Source organism: Vombatus ursinus, unplaced genomic scaffold (assembly GCF_900497805.2).
Source record: "Vombatus ursinus unplaced genomic scaffold, bare-nosed wombat genome assembly UNPS02014168.1, whole genome shotgun sequence".
In the NCBI taxonomy this organism is placed as follows: domain Eukaryota; kingdom Metazoa; phylum Chordata; class Mammalia; order Diprotodontia; family Vombatidae; genus Vombatus; species Vombatus ursinus.
Genome location: NW_020953946.1, coordinates 2,840,783 through 2,861,769, shown reverse-complemented (window position 1 = coordinate 2,861,769; position 20,987 = coordinate 2,840,783). Strand labels below are relative to the sequence as shown.

General features: G+C 36.8%; 1 protein-coding gene across 1 annotated transcript in view; it reads left to right on the top strand.

Annotated features, from left to right (window-relative positions):
* The window catches only part of RP2 (RP2, ARL3 GTPase activating protein), a 42,300-nt gene that overhangs the window by 10,169 nt on the left and 11,144 nt on the right, over window positions 1-20,987 (top strand). The window contains exons 2-3 of the mRNA XM_027859478.1: window positions 14,011-14,676; window positions 14,823-14,937. Coding sequence (XP_027715279.1) covers window positions 14,011-14,676; window positions 14,823-14,937 — 781 coding nt within the window. The remainder of the gene's footprint in view (window positions 1-14,010; window positions 14,677-14,822; window positions 14,938-20,987) is intronic.

The window sequence follows — 20,987 nt, the reverse complement described above, 5'->3', positions numbered from 1 at the left end:
CAGCTTTGCTCAACGAACAACCATTCTGTGATCCAGAACTTTAAAAACCAAACCTAGAATATCTGAGGAAATTAATTTATTTAGCTTTTGAACTCCTCCTCTAAGGGTGGGCTTGAGCCATCTTGATGGGTATCTACCTGAATACAAACTTGATCTAGCTGGCCCTACTGATACACACCCTAAGTAAGCCATCTTGCCTTTTGCCCTAACATTTCTTACGTGTTCTTTCCCATGGCTCCCCTCCCCTCACCCATTCTCTTCTCCAACCCTGCCTTCGATCAAATCAGCAGTAGGAAAGGGTATGTCAGTTGACTGCCTTGTTGATCAACTTACTCTGACCTTGCAGACCAAAACTCCCTTGCTATTTATTGTTCTCTTTAGAATATGTTCCTTATGGTCAGGAATCATCAATTAAGAACAGAAATGGATTTTAAAGTTCATTGAGTCCATCCTACTCCTATTAGGACAAGTAACTTGTCTAGTGTCATCTAGTAAATGTCAGGTGGGATTTTAGCCCAGATCTTAACTTCCAAATATAGTGCTCTATTCAATACATGGCTAGGGTAACTAGGTGGCACAGTGGATAGAGTGCTGGCCCTGAAGTCTGGAAGACTCATCTTCCTGAGTTCAAATTTGGCCTCAGTCACTTAGTAGCTGTGTGACCTTGGGCACACTTCACCCTATTTGCCTCAGTTTCCTCATCTATCAAATAAACTAGAGAAGGAAATGGCAAACCACTCCAACATCTTTGCCAGGAAAACCCCAAAATAGAGTCACAAAGAGTTAGACACAACAAAAAAATGGCTGAACAGCAACAAAATTCATTACACCATGCTGTTTCGTTTTTGTAGTATGTATTGCCAGCACTTAGCACATTACCTGTCACATAGTAAGTGCTTAATAAATATTTTTTCATTCATTCATGTCAACCCCCTTGGAAAAACAATAGCAAAGGGGCAGCTAGGTGGCACAGTGGATAGAGCACTGGCCCTGAAGTCAGGAGGACCTGAGTTAAAATCTGGCCTCAGACCAAACACTTGGCACTTAACTAGCTGTGTGACCTTAGGCAAGTCACTTAACCCCAATTGCCTAAAGAAAAAAATAAAACAATAGCAAAACCCCCAAAATGCACCATTCCAATCATGATGTTGATTCGTTCAGAAGACAGAAACAAGGTAGAGTAAGAAAAAGTGAATCTAAGAGAATGGCAGTATTCTTTGAATGCTTAGAATGACCCGAATTTTGTTGAAGCTAGGGACACTTATAAAGGGTGATGGTTTTCTTTTTCTATACTGGGGGAATGGATGATCAAAGAAGGGATTGCTTCTTTGCTTGAGATTGATGGGATAAATGACAATGGAGAAAAGGCAGGGTTGTTTAATTCTTATTTTGCTTCTGTTTTCTTGGAGAATGTTAATGACTTTTTTCACCGTAAATGACAGAATAAAATCTTTAGCAGAATTGATATCCAAGGTAAGTAAGGAGATAGTAAGAGAGTAGTTAGCTGCCCAGAATTCTAGTCACCTGTTGCAGATTAACTATGTCCTTGGGTGCTGAAAGAACTGGAAGGTATTATTTCTGAGCTACTGTCAGTAATATTTGAAAGCTCATGGAAAACAGGAAAGGTACTACAAGAGTAAAGAAGGGAAAATGTCCTGATGTTCAAAAAAAGAGAAGAAAATAGTCCACAAAGTATAGGAAAGTTAGTTAGACTTAGTAGTGGATAGCCTCCTGAACTCAGAGTCAGGAAGATTTGGTTTCAAACCTTGTCTCAGACACTTAATAGTTATGACCCTGGGCAAATTACTTAGTTTCTTTGGGCCTTAGTTTCTGTATCTGCAAATTGGGAGTGTTAATAGCACTTATCTCGCAGTGTTGAGTTCAAACTCTACATAAATGTTGCTGTTACCAATAAATGTTACAGCCAGTCTAGTATAGACTGGATTTTCAGGATTTTCCTGAAAAATTCCAGCACCGATCTTTGAGATGGTTGGCAAACCCCTCCAAAGAGAAACGGTGATTATGAAGAGCCAGCATGGCATTGTCAAGAACAACTCATGCAGGACTGTTAGTTCCCTTTTTTTGACAGGATTAGTAAACTAGTAGATGCTTAAGTTATAGTTTGTATTTTTGTAAAGCTCTGGTTGAGATAGTTCATAGTATTATTGAGGTGAGGGAGAGATATGGACTAGAGAATAATACAGTTAGATATATCAGAACTGGTTGGGTGGTGAGCTCAGAGTTAATGGTTCAGGGGCAATGTGGTATGTCTTCAGTCTGTACTTTTTAAGCATTTTACCAGTGACTTGGATAAAGACATGGACACTGTGCCCATAAAATTTGCAGATTACACTTATAGAGCATTGTGCTGAATTTTAGTAAGATGAAATTTAGTACAGATTAAATAAATGTAGGTGGCACAATGAATAGAATACCAGACCTGGAGTCAGGAAGACTCCCATCTTCCTGAGTTCAAATCCTGCCTCAGAGGCTTACTAGCTGTGTGACCTTGGGCAAGTCACTTAATCCTGTTTGCCTCAGTTTCCTCATCTGTCCAATGAACTAGAGAGGGAAATGACAACCACTCCATTATCTTTGTCAAGAAAACCCCAAATGGGATCATGAAGAGTTGGACACAAATGAATAACAGCAGCAGAAGTCTTACATTTAGATGCAGAAAATCAATTTCACAAGTACAATACAGTAAACATTCTGTTTGAAAAAGATCTGGGAATTTGATGGACTTTAAACTCAATATAAATCAGTAATATGAAATGTCAGCTCACAAACCTCATTATGTTGAACTGCATTAAGACATTGCTTCCAGGAATAAGGAGGTGATAATCCCTCTGTACTGTGCCCTCATCAGACTCATCTGGAGCATTGTGTTCAGTTTTGTGTGCCATGGTTTAAGAAGAATGTTGATAAACTTGAGAGTGGTTAGAGGCCTGCCGTGAGGATCAATTGAGGGGAGTGGGCATAGCCTGGAGAAAAGAAGACTCAGTATAGACATAATAATTGTTGGGTTTTGTTTTTGTTTTTGTTTTTGTTTTGTGGGGCAATTGGGGTTAAGTGACTTGCCCAGAGTCACACAGCTAGGGAGTGTTATGTGGCTGAGGCCAGATTTGAACTTAGGTCCTCCTGACTTCTGGGCCGGTGCTCTATGCACTGCACCCCCTAGCTGCCCCTATAATAGCTGTTTTCAAGTAGTTTGATGGACTGTTATGTGGAAAAAAGGGTAGATTTAGAATTGGAGTGACCTTCAATTTACAGATGGGGAAACACCCTACGAGGTCAAGTGACTTGCCCAACGTTACATGTCTAGTAAGTGGCAAAACTGAAATTTGAACCCAGCTTGTCTGACTCTAAATCCAGCACTCTTTCCACTCTTCTACACCACTCTTGTTTGCCATGTTCTACTCCATGTGGGCTTGATGTCAGAAAAAAAAAACAAACACCATCGTCAAAAAACAACTTTCTAACAAATAGAGATGTCCTGAAGTGGAGTGGCTATCTATATAGGTGGTAGATTCTTCCTCCTTGAAGGTCTTCAGGCAGAGCCTAGATGACCACTTGTTGGGTTGTTGTAACGGAGATTCCTTTTGGAATAATGGGTTAGACTTGGTCGCTTCCAAGGTCCATTCCAGTTCTTAAATTCGTGGCTCTTTGACTAGGCTCCTTTGATCAGCCTACTGCATCTATATATGCTAAATGTCTTGGAGAGGTGGAAATCAAAGTGCTATGTAAGGTCTGAATTGGAAGGTCACTACTAACTGGGGTTGCAGTGATCAAGGAGAGAGGGAAGATTTGTCTGTTTGGAGGACAATTAGGAGAATATTGCAATAGTCTAGGAGAGAGATAATGAGGCGTTAGAGCTAGGAAATATAAAGAAGGAGCTAGATGGAAGAGTGATTGAAAGGTAGGTATAACAGGATTTGGTTATGTTGGGAAAGGAAGACTTGCAGATGACAGAGTGACAGCTATTAGGCTATCTCAATTCTACTGTCTTAATGAGAAGGAAAAATAGAAGTTATTGTTAACTGTTCAACTGGTTTGAAAAGGCATTTGAATTACATAATAGTTAAACATAATATTCTTTTGGAGTTTTAGGTCATTAAAGGGAAAGGGCAGGGATGAATCTGAGAGTACAGTTTTATCTTTTCTGTTTGTTTAAAAATATAATTGTTTTGGCTCAGAGGCTTATCACAGTGTTTTGGTTACCATGGAAACTTAATCGTTGCTTCATAGCACCACTTGGTGCTGTATAGCATATAAAAGGTATTTGAGGACTAAAACTCCTAGCTTTTGGAAATGAACTAAATCTCTTTACATTTTCTTTTCTGTAAGTTTGGTAGCTTAAAAATCTAATCTCCAAAGTGTTTTGAGTTTGTTTGTCAGAGGTCTGGGATATTCAAAGCTCTCTTTCTCAACTATTGAGCAAAGAAATTCATGCAAATTGCCCAAAAGGTAAAATCTAATAAAAAAAAGATGTTAAATAGCTGGCTGTGTAAGAATGTTTAGAGAAATTCCACTGTGTACTGGGCTAAATGTTTGGAAATTATAACAAATTGAGTTCCTTTTGAAAATACATTTATATTAAATAAAAATTCTTCATGATGATTTATTGCAATGTATTACAATTTTATCAGATTCGTCATAGGATGATAGATTTAGAACCAGAAAGACCTTAGGAAGCAATCTATCTAGTCCCACTTCTTCATTTTATTGAGGAGACTGAGGCGCTGACAGGTGAAGTAGCTTGTATATGGTCATGCAGGTTATGTAAAACATCAAAAGTTCAATTCATACTCGTGTCCTCTTACTCCAGATTTAGCGATCTTTCCATTTATATCACATTGCCTACCGCAATAACTGTTTGAATTATTTTAAGCAATGAGTCAGACATTTTTGGGTGTCATGAAGTTTCACAGTTTGAAATTGTTTTTTTTAATGTAACTTTTTACAACTTGTTGACATATCGATTTAGTGAAGGAAAGGATTTCTTTTTAGTAAGTTTTTCTTTAATTACACACTTCTGCTACCACTACCAACACTTGAGCTCTTGAGCTGGAATGGGACGATGAAGGTTTGATCTCTTTTGTAAGTAACTTCTGATCTAAAATGGAAGTATTGGAAACAGACAACTTTCACTGTTGTTTTTAGTGGTTGTTACTGGAGCCTTGGAAACACTGCTCATTCTTTTACAGAGTACATCTGTGAAGGAGGCAGAATATATAAAGCAAAAATGGAAACCTTCCAATTCTTAATGGTAAACCTGAACTAATGGGTTATTTGATAGCTTCAAAAGTAAGAGGGAAGAATTGGAAGAGATTATTTTGATTTGTATTAAGTGAGATGTAGATAAGACCTTTTATATGTTTTTTTATAATGAAAAATAAAATTTATTTTCAATTATTTCTATAGTAACAACTTCACTTTCTTCACTTTCTAAGGGAGACTGCCTTCCTTCAAAGAGACCCTAGCTCCTTTCCAGCTGTAACTGCTTAAAGATACTATAACGTATTTTATGAGTCATTTTGAGGGTGATTTTAACTGTATCACTTTGCGGTTTTCACACGGATTTCAGAACATAATCTACAACCTGAAGTGTGACTGTATACTGTATAGCTGCAGGTAGGTAGTAGGTCAAGGTTAGTCAGGATTCATAGTCCATCAGCACCATCAGATATCCAGGTCATTGTCTGAATCTTCTAGGTAGGTAGTCATCAGAATTAGACCCATAAAATATATGTAGATAAGCTTGGTGGAAGAGGTTAGGGCAGAATAAAGCAAGGATTGCTGCCTGGCTTCCTCATTGCGCTTTCGCCAGCACCGTGACCTCACAGAGGCCCCAGGGCGCCACTGGCTGAAGCATTTTTGTCCTGTAGTTGGCTCAACCTTTTATATGTTTTTAGCAAGAAGTATAAATTAAATCCTCTTATACTTTAAAAAAAATTTTTGTATAATTTAATACTATTCAGCAAGGAGTATCTGTTATTGTGTACCTAGCAATCAGCTAAGTGTTGTATGGATTACAAAATAAAGAAAAATAATACTCTCTTGTACCTGTTAATAACTTTCACAGTGCTTTTATGTGTGTAGATGTTAAATGGTACTTAAAGCATCTCTGTGGGATAGGTAAAACAGTCATAATCTGTGCCATCAGAGTTTAGAAAATTAAAGATATTGTAAGGGAGGCAGCAAATCAAGTGGGGGGGATTATAAGTGCTATAAGATGTCAGATGAGAGAGATCAATGTATGTCAGAGCCGTTGAAGAAAGCTTTTGGGGGGAAAAGGGGGACTTAAATTGTGCCTTGATAAAAAGGTTGGATTTAAATAAGTAAGGAGGGCGTTCCAGATAGGAGGAACAGCTTGAGCTGTAGAGTTTCAACATTAAAGGCTACCTTTTATGAATCACACCTGTAATCTTATTTTTAAAAATATATATTCTTACCAAAAACCATTTTTCTGTTTCTCTGAAGTTATATTTCCACTGCTTATTAGATTTTTACTTCTGGTTGTAAAGTTTCTGAAAATAGTGCACTTTCTCTGACCACATCATTTTCATTAATAGATGTATTACTGAAAGATCATTGAATAGTGACAGACGTGAACAATATTTTGTTATTAACTCTAACTAGATGAATAATTGTGGCTCATTCACTGGAATTTAGAAGCCTGGGTGCACATACACACTGTACAATTATATGTATAAATGTTTTATATGTTTGTGTGCATAAATATGCACATATGTGTATATGTATTTATCTTTTTATTTGAAACAATATCGATTTAAGAAGATTAGTTATAGAAGCTGTTTATAGTATTCTTGAGAATTAGTACAAAATCCTCTTCAAGTAAAAACTGAAAATGTGGAGCAACTATGTACCAGCAGAGTGCAATGCATACCAAGGAGAAAAGTTAATTGTAGATTAGGACTTATGAAGATACTTGTTCAACCACACAAATACAACACACTTAAACACACAGGTTGTGTGTAAATAAAAACATGAATATGTATGTGTGTACATGTAGAGTTTAGCTGAAGTTCGCTTTGGACTTAATACTTACACTTAAAGGCTTTTGAATTATGGTTAGGATCAGATTGCCTAAAGCTCGAGTTACTATGTAACATAGCTAAATCAGTTGACTTTTTAGTATTTTTCTTGTCTATAAATTAGAGATGTTATATTATGTCTCTTGATTAGGATCACAAGATTTTGACTTGCAAACAGGGCTAATGATGGGATCTGTTTTTATGTTGTACTGGATTCTATTTCTGGAGCTTAAGTAGTGTTATAGGCCTTTTTTTTTTTAAGCATGTGTAAGAATAGCTAAAAGAAATACAAAGGAAAAAATTATGTGTGTGACTCCATTCTAAAGGTAGACTAAAAATATTCATACACTGCTTCTAAAATTCCATTCTGATGCTTTATGGAGGTGTCCTTGGGTTTTTAAAGGTTATACTAGTGGAAAAAATTCTCTTAAGTCCTCTCTAGGTCCTAGATAGGGCTTTGAACAATGGACTGTTAAGTCTGATTATGGATTTCATGTCAAGCTAAGTACAGAAGAGCTCATCACCAGGTTAGCCATAGGATCTTTTTTTTTTAAGCTTTAGCAGCTCCTTAAAAATAATACATATATTTCCAAATTTTTTCCTTCCCTCTTTCCACTGCCCTACCCATTGAGAAGGCAAGAAAAATAAAACCCTTTACAAATATATATAGTTATACAAAGCAAATTTCTACATTAGAAATGTTACTCTCCCCCCACCCAAGAAAAAAGAGAGAGAGAGAGAGAAAGAAAGAAAAAAAATATGCTTCAGTATGGCCTCTTGAGTCCAAGTTCTCTATCTCGAAATAGCATTTTTCATCGAGTCCTTTGGAATTATGGTGGAATCATGTCTATCAGAGAGTTTCTTTACAATATTGCTGTTACTGTTTAGATTGTTCTGATTCTGCTTAGTTTATTTTGTATCAGTTCATATAGGTCTTCTTAGGTTTTCCATAAAAGCAACTCTTTTCATAATTTCTTACAACAAAATGGTATTCTATCACTTTCATATAACATAATGTGTTCAGGAATTCTCTGATTGATTGGTATCTTCTCAGTTTCCAATTTTTTGCCACCACATAAAGAACCACTGTAAATAATTTTGTACATATGAGTCCTTTTACCCTTTATTTGCTCTCCTTGGGGAATAGACTTAGTAGAGATATTACAGGGTCAAAGGGTATGCACAATTTTATAGCTTTGGGGACATAGTTCAAAATTGCTTTCCAGTGTGGTTGAATTGTATCCCAAAAGCTACTAATTAGAAGTTAAGCAGTTCATGTACTCCTCACAGCTATGGGTAGGCAATGCATTCCTAACCATCCAAGAGATAGAGGCAATTATAAAAGATAAAATAGACCACTGTGATTACATGAAACTAAAAAGCTTCCACACAGACAAAATTAATGCACCTAGGCTAAAAAAGGAAGCAGTTGATTAGGAAAAAAGAATCTTAGTATCTAATTTCTTTGATAAGAGTTGAATCTAAAATAAATGAACAATTTATACAGATATGTCTATATCTAGATATATATCACCATTATCCAGTAGATAAATGGTCAAAGGATATGAAAACAGTTCTCAAAGGAAGAATTGCAAAGTATTTGCAACCATATGAAAAAATGTTCCAGATCACATTGGAACAGCTAGGTGGCACAGTAGATAGAGCGCTAGGCCCGGAGTCAGGACAATTTGAGTTCAAATCCAGCCTTAGACTCTTGCTAGCTGTGTAATCCTGGGCAAGTCATTTAACTCTCTTTGCTTTAGTTTTCCTCATCTGTAAAATGGGGGTAGTAATAACATCATCTACCTCCCAGGGCTATTGTGAGGATTAAATAATATTATATTATCGTTATATCAAATGTGCAGTGTCTAGCACATAGTAAGTGCTATAGAAATGATAGCTGTTATTATTAAATGCAATTAAAACAACTGAGGTGTTACCTCATACCTGCAAATTGGCAGAGATGACCAAAAAGTGGCATTAGACAGTATTGGAGGGGCTGTGGGATGATAAGCAAATGAATACATTGTTGATGGAGCTGTGAAATGGTGCAGCCATTTTGGAAAGCAATTTAGAATTTTGCAAATAAAGTAACCAAAATGCCCATATTCTTTAAAGGAGAGACTCCAATCCTGGGAAGTCATCAAACAGAGCCACCCTCCAAAAAAAAAAAACCACAACAAAACAGTATACACAATAACCACAACAATATAATAGAAAGAACAGCCACATACCAAAACATAAAAGTGAAGCAAAATGATAAAGTTCAAGCATGACCCAAAAGAAGAAATATGAGACACTCTTTTTGTGGAGGTGTGGGATCCACAGGTGTTTCACATTGCACATTTTAGACTTTTTCAATGTATTGATCAATGGTGCAGAATTTTTTTTTCCTTTTTTAAGGTTTTCCTTTTTTCCTTTTCCATTGTTTTTTAAACTTTAAAAATTACTGTTTATAAATGGGCTGGCTTTCTGGGAAGTGGGAGGAGAGGTGCTGGGGATACCTAGGGTAATATAAAATTAAAAAAAAAAGAAGGCAATGACAAAAATTTATTTAAATTTTTTCAACTTTCTATCCTTATTCCTTATGTGACTTTGGGCAACTCAATCTTTTTCTGCCTCAGCTTCTTTTTTTTTTTTTTTCAATTGATTTATTTTGAATTATCAACAATCACTTCCATAAGCTTTTTAAAAAAATTTTCTCTTCCTCCCCAAGATGGTGCGCAATCTGATATAGGCTATACATATACATTCTTATTAAACATTTTCACATTAGTGATATTGTAAGTAAGAATTAGAACCAATAGGAGGAACTACCAGGAAGAGGAAACAAAACACAACAGAAGGAAAAAAAATAGCAAATAGTATGCTTTGATCTGCATTCAAACTCCACAGTTCTTTCTTTGGATGTGGATAGCATTTTCTATCATGAGACCCTTGGAGATGTCTTAGATCCTTGTATTGCTGAGAAGGGTTAAGTCTATCAATATTAGTCATCGCACAATGTGGCTGTTACTCTATACAACTTTCTCCTGGTTTTGCTCATTTCGCTTGGCATCATCGGACCATACAAGTCTTTCCAGGTTTTTCTGAAGTCAGCCTGTTCATCATTTCTTATAGCACAATAGTATTCCATTACATTCATATACCACAACTTGTTCAACCATTCCCCAATTGATGATCATCCTCTCAATTTTCAATTCTTTGCCACCACAAAAAGAGCTGCTATAAATATTTTTGTGCATGTGGGATAGAGCATTTTTTCATATGACTATAGATGGCTTTAATTTCTTCATCTGAGAACTGCCTGTTCATATCCTTTGACCGTTTATCAATTGGGGAATTACTTGTGTTCTTATAAATTTGACTTAATTCTCTATATTTTAGAAATGAGGCCCTTATCAGAGAGACTGGTTGTAAAAAATCTTTCCCAATTTTCTACTTTCCTTCTAATCTTGGTTACATTGGCTTTGTTTGTGCAAAAACTTTTCAATTTAATGTAATCAAAGTTATCCATTTTATTTTATTTTATTTTATTTTAACATGAGTTTTTAAAACTTTGGGTTACAGTTTTCTCCCTCCCTCCCTCCCTCCCCACCCATTCTCATTGAAAAGGCAAGCAACTTGATACAGGTTATACATGTGAGGTCATGCAAAACACTTCCATAGTAGTCATGTTGTGAAAAACTAAGTATATTTCCCTTCATCCTATCGCACCCTCCATTTATTCAATTCTGTCTTTTGACCCTGTCCCTCCTCAGAAGAGTTTGCTTCTGATTATCCCCTCCCCCAATCTGCCCTCCGCTCTATCATCCCCCTGCTTTCTTGTACCCTTCCCCCTTTATTTTCGTGAAGGGTAATATAGATTTCCATACCGAATTGTGTATTATTCCCTCAAGCCAAATCCTACGAGAATAAGATTCACTCATTTCTTCTCACCTTCCCCTATTTCCACTCCACTATAAAAGCCTTTTCTTGTTTGTTTCATGTGAGATAATTTACCCCATTCTACCTCTCCCTTTCTCCTTCTCCCAGTATAATCATCTCTCATCCCTTAATTTTATTTTTCAGATATCACCCCTTCCTCTTCAACTCACCCTGTGCCCTCTATTTATCTGTATATATACATACATATAAATTTTTCCCTCCAACTACCCTAATACTGACAAAGGTCTCATTAGTTACAAATATCATCTTTCCATGCAGGAATGTAAACAGTTCAATCTTAATAGGTCCCTTATGATTTCTCTTTCCTGTTTACCTCTTCATGTTTCTCTTGAGTCTTGTATTTGAAAGTCAAATTTTCTATTTAGCTCTGGTCTTTTCATCAAGAATGCTTGAAAGTCCTTTATTGCACTGAATGACCATTTTTTCCCCTGAAGGATTATACTCAGTTTTGCTGGGTGGGTGATTCTTGGTGGTAATCCTATCTCCTTTGTCCTCCAGAATATTATATTCCAAGTCCTGTGGTCCTTTAATGTAGAAGCAGCTAAATCTTGTGTTATCCTGATTGTGTTTCCACAATACTTGAATTGTTACTTTCTGGCTGCTTGCAATATTTTCTCCTTCACCTGGGAATTCTGGAATTTGGCTACAATATTCCTAGGAGTTTTCCTTTGGGGATCTCTTTCAGGAGATGATTGGTGGATTCTTTCAATTTTTATTTTGCTCTCTGGTTCTAAAATAGGGCAGTTTTCCCTGATAATTTCTTGAAAGATGATGTCTAGGCTCTTTTTTTGATCATGGCTTTCAGATAGTCCAATAATTTTTAAACTATCTCTCTTGGACCTATTTTCCAGGTCAGTTGTTTTTCCAGTGAGATATTTCACATTGTTTTCTATTTTTTCATTCTTTTGGTTTTGTTTTACAGTGTCTTGATTTCTTATAAAGTCACTAGCTTCCAACTGCTGTATTCTAATTTTTAAGGAAGTATTTTCTTCAGTAATCTTTTGGACTTCCTTTTCCATTTGGCCAGTTTTGCTTTTGAGGGCATTCTTCTCCTCATTGGCTTTTTGGACCTCTTTTGCCATTTGGGTTAGGCTATTTTTTGAGGTGTTATTTTCTTCAGTATTTTTTGGGTCTCTTTTAGCATCATTCTCAGTTTTTCCTCTGCTTCTCTTACTTGCTCCTCAAAATCCTTTTCCATGGCCTGGGACCAATTCATATTTTTCTTGGAGGTTTTGGATATAGGAGCTTTGGCTTTGTTGTATGTTTTGATATTCTTTGTCACCAAAGTAAGATAATATAGTCTGACTCTTTTTGTACTGCTTGCTCATGATTCCTGCCAATTACTTGAGTTATAAACTCTTTGTTAAGGTAGGGGTCTGTTTCCAGTGTGGGGAATGTACTGTCCCAAGCTTCAGGGGTTTGTGCAGCTTTTTCAGAGATTTCTAGGGACCTGTAAATTTTCAGTTCTTCCACGGTACTGTGATCAAGGGTGAGGTGTTTAATCCTTTCCTGGCATGTGCTCTGTTCTGTGAGTGACCACAAGCACTCTTTTCTGTCTTGGAATGTGAGTAGGATTTCCTCTCCACTGCCACTACAAACTCCACTGTGCCAGTGCTCCTCCTCCCCCCAGGACCGCCATCCAGAACTGTGACCCAGATCTAAGCACGGGCAAAGCAAGAAAATCCTGCACCAGCAGAGAGATCCCTGCAATCCCCCTCTGATCAGCCACTCGATTCCCAGTGGAAAGTGTTAGTTTTGTGAAAGGAATTTTTGTGAAAATAGGAAGAGATATCTTGAAGGAGATATATCTAAAGTCTTTAATTCTTATTAAAGCAGGGGGCATAGTTATCTTGTGAAAGTAAAAGGGTCTGGGTTAGGTTTTGAGGTACATAAAGAAGAATGTCAACAAGTTGAAGTCATGGTGCTGCCTGATTAATCTTCCTTATTACAAAGATCTAATCATGTCAATCCTGTTCACTTTGATTTTGCTCCATGTTACCTACGGGATAAAGTCCAAACTTTTCTTGGCCCATTTTTCAAGGTTCTCCATAATTTGGTACCATCCTACCTTTCAAAAGACATTAAACTACCTTCTCCATATTTTATGGACCAGTCAAATTGGACTATCAGTTCCCTCTTTTCAACTTTCATGCCTTTGCTTATACCAGGAATATTCTTATCTTCTTTCCCCATTTTCATTGAAATTCTTCTTGGCATTTGAGGTCCAGCTCACATGGTACCTTCTTTATGTGTTTTTTCCTCTTGTTTTCCTCAATCACATGTGATCTCCTTCCTTAGATCATTTGTAGGTCTTTGTTTAGACACATCACATTTTGTAGTATAAATATTTTTATTGTATTCCTCTACAAGATTATAAGGCTTCGAGAGTACAGAGACTCTGATTTATTTCCCCTTTCATCACTTCACTGATATTGAAGTATCTTCCTCCAGGACTTATTATAGATTATTAAAAAATATATATTGAAAGAGATGAATTGAGGATTGCACGGTACCTGGCACATAATAAGCACTTAGTAAATTCTTGTTGATTGAGTATTGGACCCAATCATAATGATTTTTGTGGCTTTATTTAGCAACATTGAGCAGCCTTTCAAGTTTAAAAATCATTTATTAAAGCAAAAGGCAGTGGACTGGGAGCTGAGACTACAAAGACAAAAATGGTGGTCCCTGCCCTCGGGGATCTTATTATTGAGTAGGTGAGAAATGGACAGTGAGAGTTACTCAGGATTGGAGATTAGCACTATAAATACCATGGAATGTCAAGTGGTGGAGTGATTCCAAGGGAAATTCTGTGACTCTGGAGTCCAGACTAAGTGAAATCAAAACTAGGAATTAAGAGACTGGAGGTTAGTCATAGGACTGATGTGCTTAATTTTTATTTGTTGATACTTAAGAAACAAAAAGAAGGGAACTGAACATTGGTTCCCCACCCTTTTTCAATAACATTTAAAATTTAAACTTTTTATTTGTTTTGTTCCTCCAGGTTGATCCAAAAGACTATATGTTTAATGGCTTGAAGGATGAAACAGTAGGTCGCTTACCTGGGAAAGTTGCAGGACAGCAGTTTGTCATTCAAGACTGTGAGAACTGCAACATCTACATCTTTGATCACTCTGCTACAATCACTATTGATGATTGTACAAACTGCAGAATATTTCTGGGACCTATAAAAGGCAGTGTCTTTTTCCGGAATTGCAGAGATTGCAAGTGCATAGTAGCCTGCCAGCAATTTCGTACTCGGGATTGTAGAAAGCTAGAAGTCTTTTTGTGTTGTGCCACACAACCCATTATTGAGTCCTCAGCAAATATCAAGTTTGGCTGTTTTCAGTTTTATTATCCTGAGCTAGCTTTTCAGTTCAAAGATGCAGGACTGAGCATCTTCAATAACACATGGAGTAACATCCATGACTTTACACCTGTGTCAGGAGAAAACAATTGGAGCCTCCTGTCAGAGGATGCAGTGGTTCAGGACTATGTTCCTCTACCTACTCTTGAAGAGCTCAAAGCTGTACGAATTTCTACAGATGCCAGTAGGAGCATTGTTCCAATAACTCGGGGTCAGAGGCACAAGAATAGTGATGAATCCTGTTTGGCTGTTTTATTTGCTGGTGATTATACTACTGCAAATGCCAGGAAACTAATTGATGAGGTGAGAAACTTTTTTTTTTTCTTTATCTTTTTCTTTTCCTCAACCAACTTTATAAAAAAATAGCATTAAAAGTAAAAGTCACATTTTGGTCCTCAACTTAGTATCTGGTAGCCATTTTAAAATCTAAATATTTCTATTTTCAATAGATGCTTAGCAAAGGTTTTTTGCTGGTTCAGACAAAGGAAGTATCAATGAAACCTGAGGATGCTCAGAGAGTTTTCCAAGGAAGAGCACCTGATTTTATTCCTTTACTGGAAAAAGGTAAAATTGGCGGGGGGAGGGGGGTTTAATAGATTATATGAGAAAATCTAATTATACACAAAATTATCTTAATGGTAATTTTGGCTGGGGCCAATCCACTTCAATTCTTATATGTACATGTAGTACCCACTGGACTCATTTCTGATTCTGTGGGATTCTTGCTTTGCCTTGAATATTCTTCCCTTCCTCAGTTCTCCCAAGTTATCTCCTTATAGTTGTTCAAAACTTGTGAAATTCTTTTGTCCTTCAGAAAGCTTTTCTGGTGATGAGGCAGTGATTTTCCTTTATTCTATTGTGTTAATAAATGAAACGCCTTTTTACTTTGTTTACCTCACTGAATAACCAACACATTTTATATTGGGAAGCTATAGAAGTGGCAAAAGAGGTGATAGAGTTCCTGCCCTGAAGGAGCCTAAGCTTTGAAAGACATAAGAATACTATAATAGGTCAAATTTGAGAATACATATTTTATGTATATTGTCTTGACGTATCTAAAATTACCTTTGCACACTTGAGCCTCACAAATTAACGTTTCTTAGGTATCAGATTTTTCCATGAAATTTGGTATTGAAAAATGTCTTTTGTGCACATGGAAATGAGACTTGGGATATCTGTTCCAGATTTGTAACTGATGCTTCCATGACAAGAGTTAGGGTACAATTTAGTTGCTTATGAGGGAGGGAATGTTTAAAAATCTTTTTCTATTCACCTAAAATTTTATCAGACATCTCTTGATATTCCAGAGCAAATTTGTAATATGCTTTAATTTGTTTTGAACTCTGTGGTTCAAATGATTAGTCCCATAGAAATTTAACAGAATGACATTTATAAATAATAATGGTGCTACACAAGAACTCGGGGATAATTTAAGTTACGGAAACTGGATGGAACTACCCTAGGAAAACTAATACATAAAATATCTGCATTTGTATAATTGCATAATAGAGCCAGAGTTGAAAAGGCCATGAGAAGTCAGATCTAGTGTAACTTTCCTGCCAGTGGAATAATCTTCCTTATTACAGGGAGATTTTTCTGCTTAAATACTTTGAGGGACAGAAGATTCACTACCTAAATTCTTTTTTATATTTAATTGAAATATGCCTTTGCAAATTTTAGCTGTTAGAACTAATTCTGGGCTCTTAGATACACAACATCATCACATAGTAAGTTCTTTTAGGCAAGGCTAGAGCCTGGGGGTCCTGTCTGGGGTTCTGGGTTTTATGGCCTTTTTACAGAGTGTTTTTGAGCATTGTGAAACAAGTTATAGAAGCTTCCACATCTTGATCTTCAGTCCCACATCACCAAATGTCTACTGAACATCTTAAACAGGATATTCTGGAGACACCTCGATCGCATCATGTCCAAAATAGAACTTACATTACCTACCAACACTCTCAGGGCTCTAGACAGCTCTCTGACTGTAATTTGCCCAATAGGACCTGACTCGCATCAGTAGAGAAGCTGTGTCACTGGGAGCTTTCTACACCAATGAAATCGCCAGTCCAGTCCTTATCTTTGTATACAGGGTGTCTCAAAAGTCTTAGTGCAGTTTTAAGCTTTGATAGCTAGTGCCTAGCTAGCTATCTTTGAATTGTTTCTAATATATTTTAGCTTCTTCTTGAAAGGCAGAGATAGAAATCATACGTCTCTATATAATGCCATGAATATGAAGGTAATTGGTTTTTTTTTTTTTTTTGGTGACAGCTCATGAAGCTTTTGAAACTGTAAGCAAGTCAACCAAATTATCTGTTTTAGGAACTGACCTGAATATATCTCAACTTTCTGTTCAGCTCCTTGAAGTATGAAAATGTTGTAAATACTCTGTCTTTCCCAGTTGAGTGTACTTTGTTCTGTTATTGGAGGTAGTTAATAGGAATAATAAACCTAAATTCAAGCATCATATTTTACTGTCTTTAGATTTAATAACCTAAGAAATGTTGCTTTCAATTAATTTACATATTCCTTAAAAGAAATGATGAAAAATCAAGTAGTATTTCAACCCAAGTTGACCCCCTTGGGTATTCTGTCATTTATTGTAAACTACACCTACTTACCACAAATTTATAATAAATTACTTGCTCCTGTTTTTTTCCCCATTATATTTACTTTAGTTTGGTAAGTTGCCTCATTCCTATGTCAAATGGAATAGAGCTAAATAGGGAAATAGATAATTTTCTCTTCCAGGAGCTCTCAGTTGAATTCATTTACACTGGCAAATACTACTTTTGTGGTGTTGTTCTTTTTTTCCAAGTAGTGAAAAAAAAAGAACCACCTTGAGATTAAGTTAGAAATTAAATACTGCTGAGAGAAACAGAGTGGCCTTAATTTCACCCTCTTTTTCACCACACACAATTTCAGATTAGCAAGGTTTTTACCATTTTAAACATATTCACACTGTGGAAAGTCCTGGAAAGGCATTTTTCTGTTTTCAGTTTTGGATGGTAATCATCAGTGGAATTTGGCCCATTACAAAGTTCAGCCATTCAAGAGGGTTCTTGAATATTCTTTTTGGGGGCACCTAGGTGGTGCAGTGGATAGAGCACCGGCTCTGAAGTCAGAAGGAACTGAGTTCAAATCTGGCCCCAGACCAGACACCTGACACTTAACTAGCTGTGTGACCCTGGGCAAATAACTTAACCCCGATTGCCTCACACCAAAAAAAAAAAAAAAAATCTTCTCTTTGACCTAAAATTTTCATGTAAATGTTGATTCTTCTTTTTCTTGCAGTATAATATTCATGTTTTACTAACTTTGTTAGCTACTAAAAAGGATAGCATAGGAATAGGGACTACTGGACTTGTCACTTGCTTAATATAGGGAGCTCTCAAGTGAGGAAATTTCTTTTACCGTTGGATTCTGACATGTTCTCTGCATTTTATAGCTGTAGTTGCCTAGAGAACTGAGGTTAGGTGATTTGCCCAGGATCACATAGTCTCTTTGTGTATGAAGCAAGACTAAATGGGAATAATAAACTAAATAAGATGGAGCTCTTTATTTTAGATTTTGAGCATAAATTTTATGAATTAAGATCCACTTCTCGTTAGCAACCTCTAACAATATTACTGATAGTATGAAGGATCAGTTTATTATTAATTAAAAAATGGATCTTTAGACCCTTAATAGATTTATTAATCTTCTGCTGGTTTCTTGCTGTCAGTCATTTCCCTATTTAGAGAATAGCATAAGAGAGGAAGTGATGTTCAATTAAGCCCTTTTTACTACTTCTTCATAACTGTGGTAAAAGTTTGGTAGATGAAGAAGCCAAAAATCCAGTAAAGTTTCAGTTATCTGCACATATTGCCTATATACTCTAATGGATCTATGATCTCACTTGTTAATGCTTTCTTCTATGATTCAGATCACCGTTCACCTCTTCCTGCCTACTGTTTGCAACTCTCATCCAATTTTTGCCATAAATTCTCTGGACTGTCAGTGGCCATTAATTCAATAATAGAGAATACATTGAGGGATGGGCATCATGGCACATACTTGCTGTGAGTTATGTGGCTGGTGTGTAAGAGAGTCTTGCCCTAGGAATATTTTTATTTATGTTGATCCATGGGTGGTGGCCATGAAATGGGGCATGGAGAGAACAAAAGAATGCAATTGAGGACTTTCTACTTCAGGGCCAGGAGCAGTGGAGAAATTCTTGATAACCTTCCAATATATAACAGTTTTTAGGAAACATTAGTTCCCATCAGAGGCATCATGCCCTCTGCTGAACTGAATAACCAAGTTACCCAACCTTTATAGGGAGAACTCTTGTAAGAACAACAGAGATTAGGGACTGGGTCTGTGATCAGTATGGATCTAGGACCACGTGCTCCCCTTAACTGAGGACTGTGCAGCTACTTTTGCTGAAAGATGTTCCTTGTGCCAGTTGGAATGTCTAACTTTGAAAGATCTGTATGCTGTGATTCCACATGGTTCTTGACCTGTTTATTACTGGCAGATTGATTATCTTGGCCATTTTCCTCCTTTTAAGGGCAAGAGGTTTATACTTAATGCAGTTGTTGATTTTTCAGAATACACTAAGTCCTTTACTGTGGCTGCCACCATCAAAGCTCTTCCGGAATATTTTTTTTCTTATGGGCCCACATACAACTGCATTTGATTAGGGAACCTATTCTTCCCTGAAGAAGGGCTGAGATTCAGCCTATTGCCCCTGTATTTACTGGGTTTTCCATCCATTGTACTATTCTCAGGCAAGTGATATCATTGAACTCTGGAATGGATTTTTAAAACTACAACTTCATCATCACACTCCTAAATATTGGGGTTAGTGTCCCACCTCCCAATCTCTTTAACAAATCAGTACTACTTCAAGAAATGGGAGGGCTCTCTCTGGTCCAGCAGTGTCTTTGATCCAGATATTCCTTATCCAAGATGGATTTTTTAAGATATGATTCTAGTTAACTGTCTTCAGCCCCATCAGATACCATCTTCCATGCATGTCACCTAGGCCTGGAAGTTTCTGTTCCCTCAGAGCGCTCTATACAACTTGTGCAATTGTTCAGGTCCCCCTTGATTGATGGGTTTTCTTTCCCCTGAAATGGTTGGGATGGCTCCTTCCTAGAAATGATTTGGGACCCCATAGGTGGAATTATGGGGAGAAGCTTGGCTTTTTAAATAATCTAGGGGAGTTGAAACATTCTTTTTATAATCATGGTAAATGACAGTTCACCTGGAAGAAAGGGAATCCTTTAGCTGACAGTGGTAATCTTGAGTACCTATACACAAAAGAAGGAGAGAGTCTTCATTCAGTACTCACAGATAAAGGAGGTGTATCCCTCAACATGGAGCCCTATTGCTATTATGCCCCAATGGAGCTCCCAGGTAAGGAACGGTTTTGGCTGTTGGGCTGGAGAACACTGAAGAGGTGAGAGTATGAGGTGAATCCCAATAGCATGGCCTTGGTCCTGGGACAGGTTGCATGGAAGAGGCTTTATGTCCTCGTAGCTACCTCAATACACATCACCTAGACCTCTGACAAGGATTAGTATGGGAATTGAAGGTGTTTATCTGTATCCTGGGTGTGATAATCTTGGCAATAGGCCTGGGTCATCCTGGTGGTTTTTATCTGTTCTGAACTGATATTATCCCTACTGTAGAAACTGTACTTTTTAGATAGTTCTGTTATTTTGTTTTTATATTTTTGTTATTTTGTATTAAGCCTCTCCTCCAGCCTAGCCTTATGCTAGACTTTTTTTGAAGTAAGAATTGCTTTGACTATTTTAGGGATAGAAAGACCAGCTATAAAATTTTGGGGACCTTTCCACTCAGTGGATATATTGTAGTAGGAGTTGGTGAATCCAGTGGTAGAGTGTAGTAGGAGTTGATGAATGCAGTGGTGGAGATTAATTTTTTAAAAAATTTCAGTTGTACACTTGTAAAATCTTAAATCTTATTTTTATTGCCTTTTTTTTCTGGTCCACAAGGGTGTCATTGCATTCTAGTCTTGAACCTTAATTATTGCAGTGTTCTGAATTATGCCTGGTCTAGAATAAGTACCATTTTCACTTCCTTTATATGAACATTTAGGATGGTGATCAGGTAGGTAACCGGAGGCACCACATTTGTGCTCAGATGTGGTTGCTCCTACTTCCTTGATGGTTTAAAAAAAAAGCTTAATAAAACAATCTTTATAAATTATTTACATTTTCTTCTGTTCATTGTCCTTTTGATTTTATCCTTAAATGCTCTCAGGATGAATTTTATAATGTCTTAATGAAAATATCCATGGATTCCTAGATAGGTACTGCTGCTAATTGACACTACCAACACAAAGAGATCTAGGAGGTAAAACCCAGGTTTATTATATGTTTCTTCAGAGTTTGTAATAACTCTGAGCAATCAACAGAGATTTCCTAAAGCTTATATAGTCTCCAATTACATCAGAGAAAAAAAATTTTTTAAAAAGGAAAAAGTACAAGGTGGGGGGAAAAAAGGAAAGATAGAAGTTTGAATTTATAGCCGCCAGAAAGGAGAAAAGGAATTTATGACCACCAAAAGGAAAAAGTCACAGATACAGTTGTAAGATTTAATTTCAA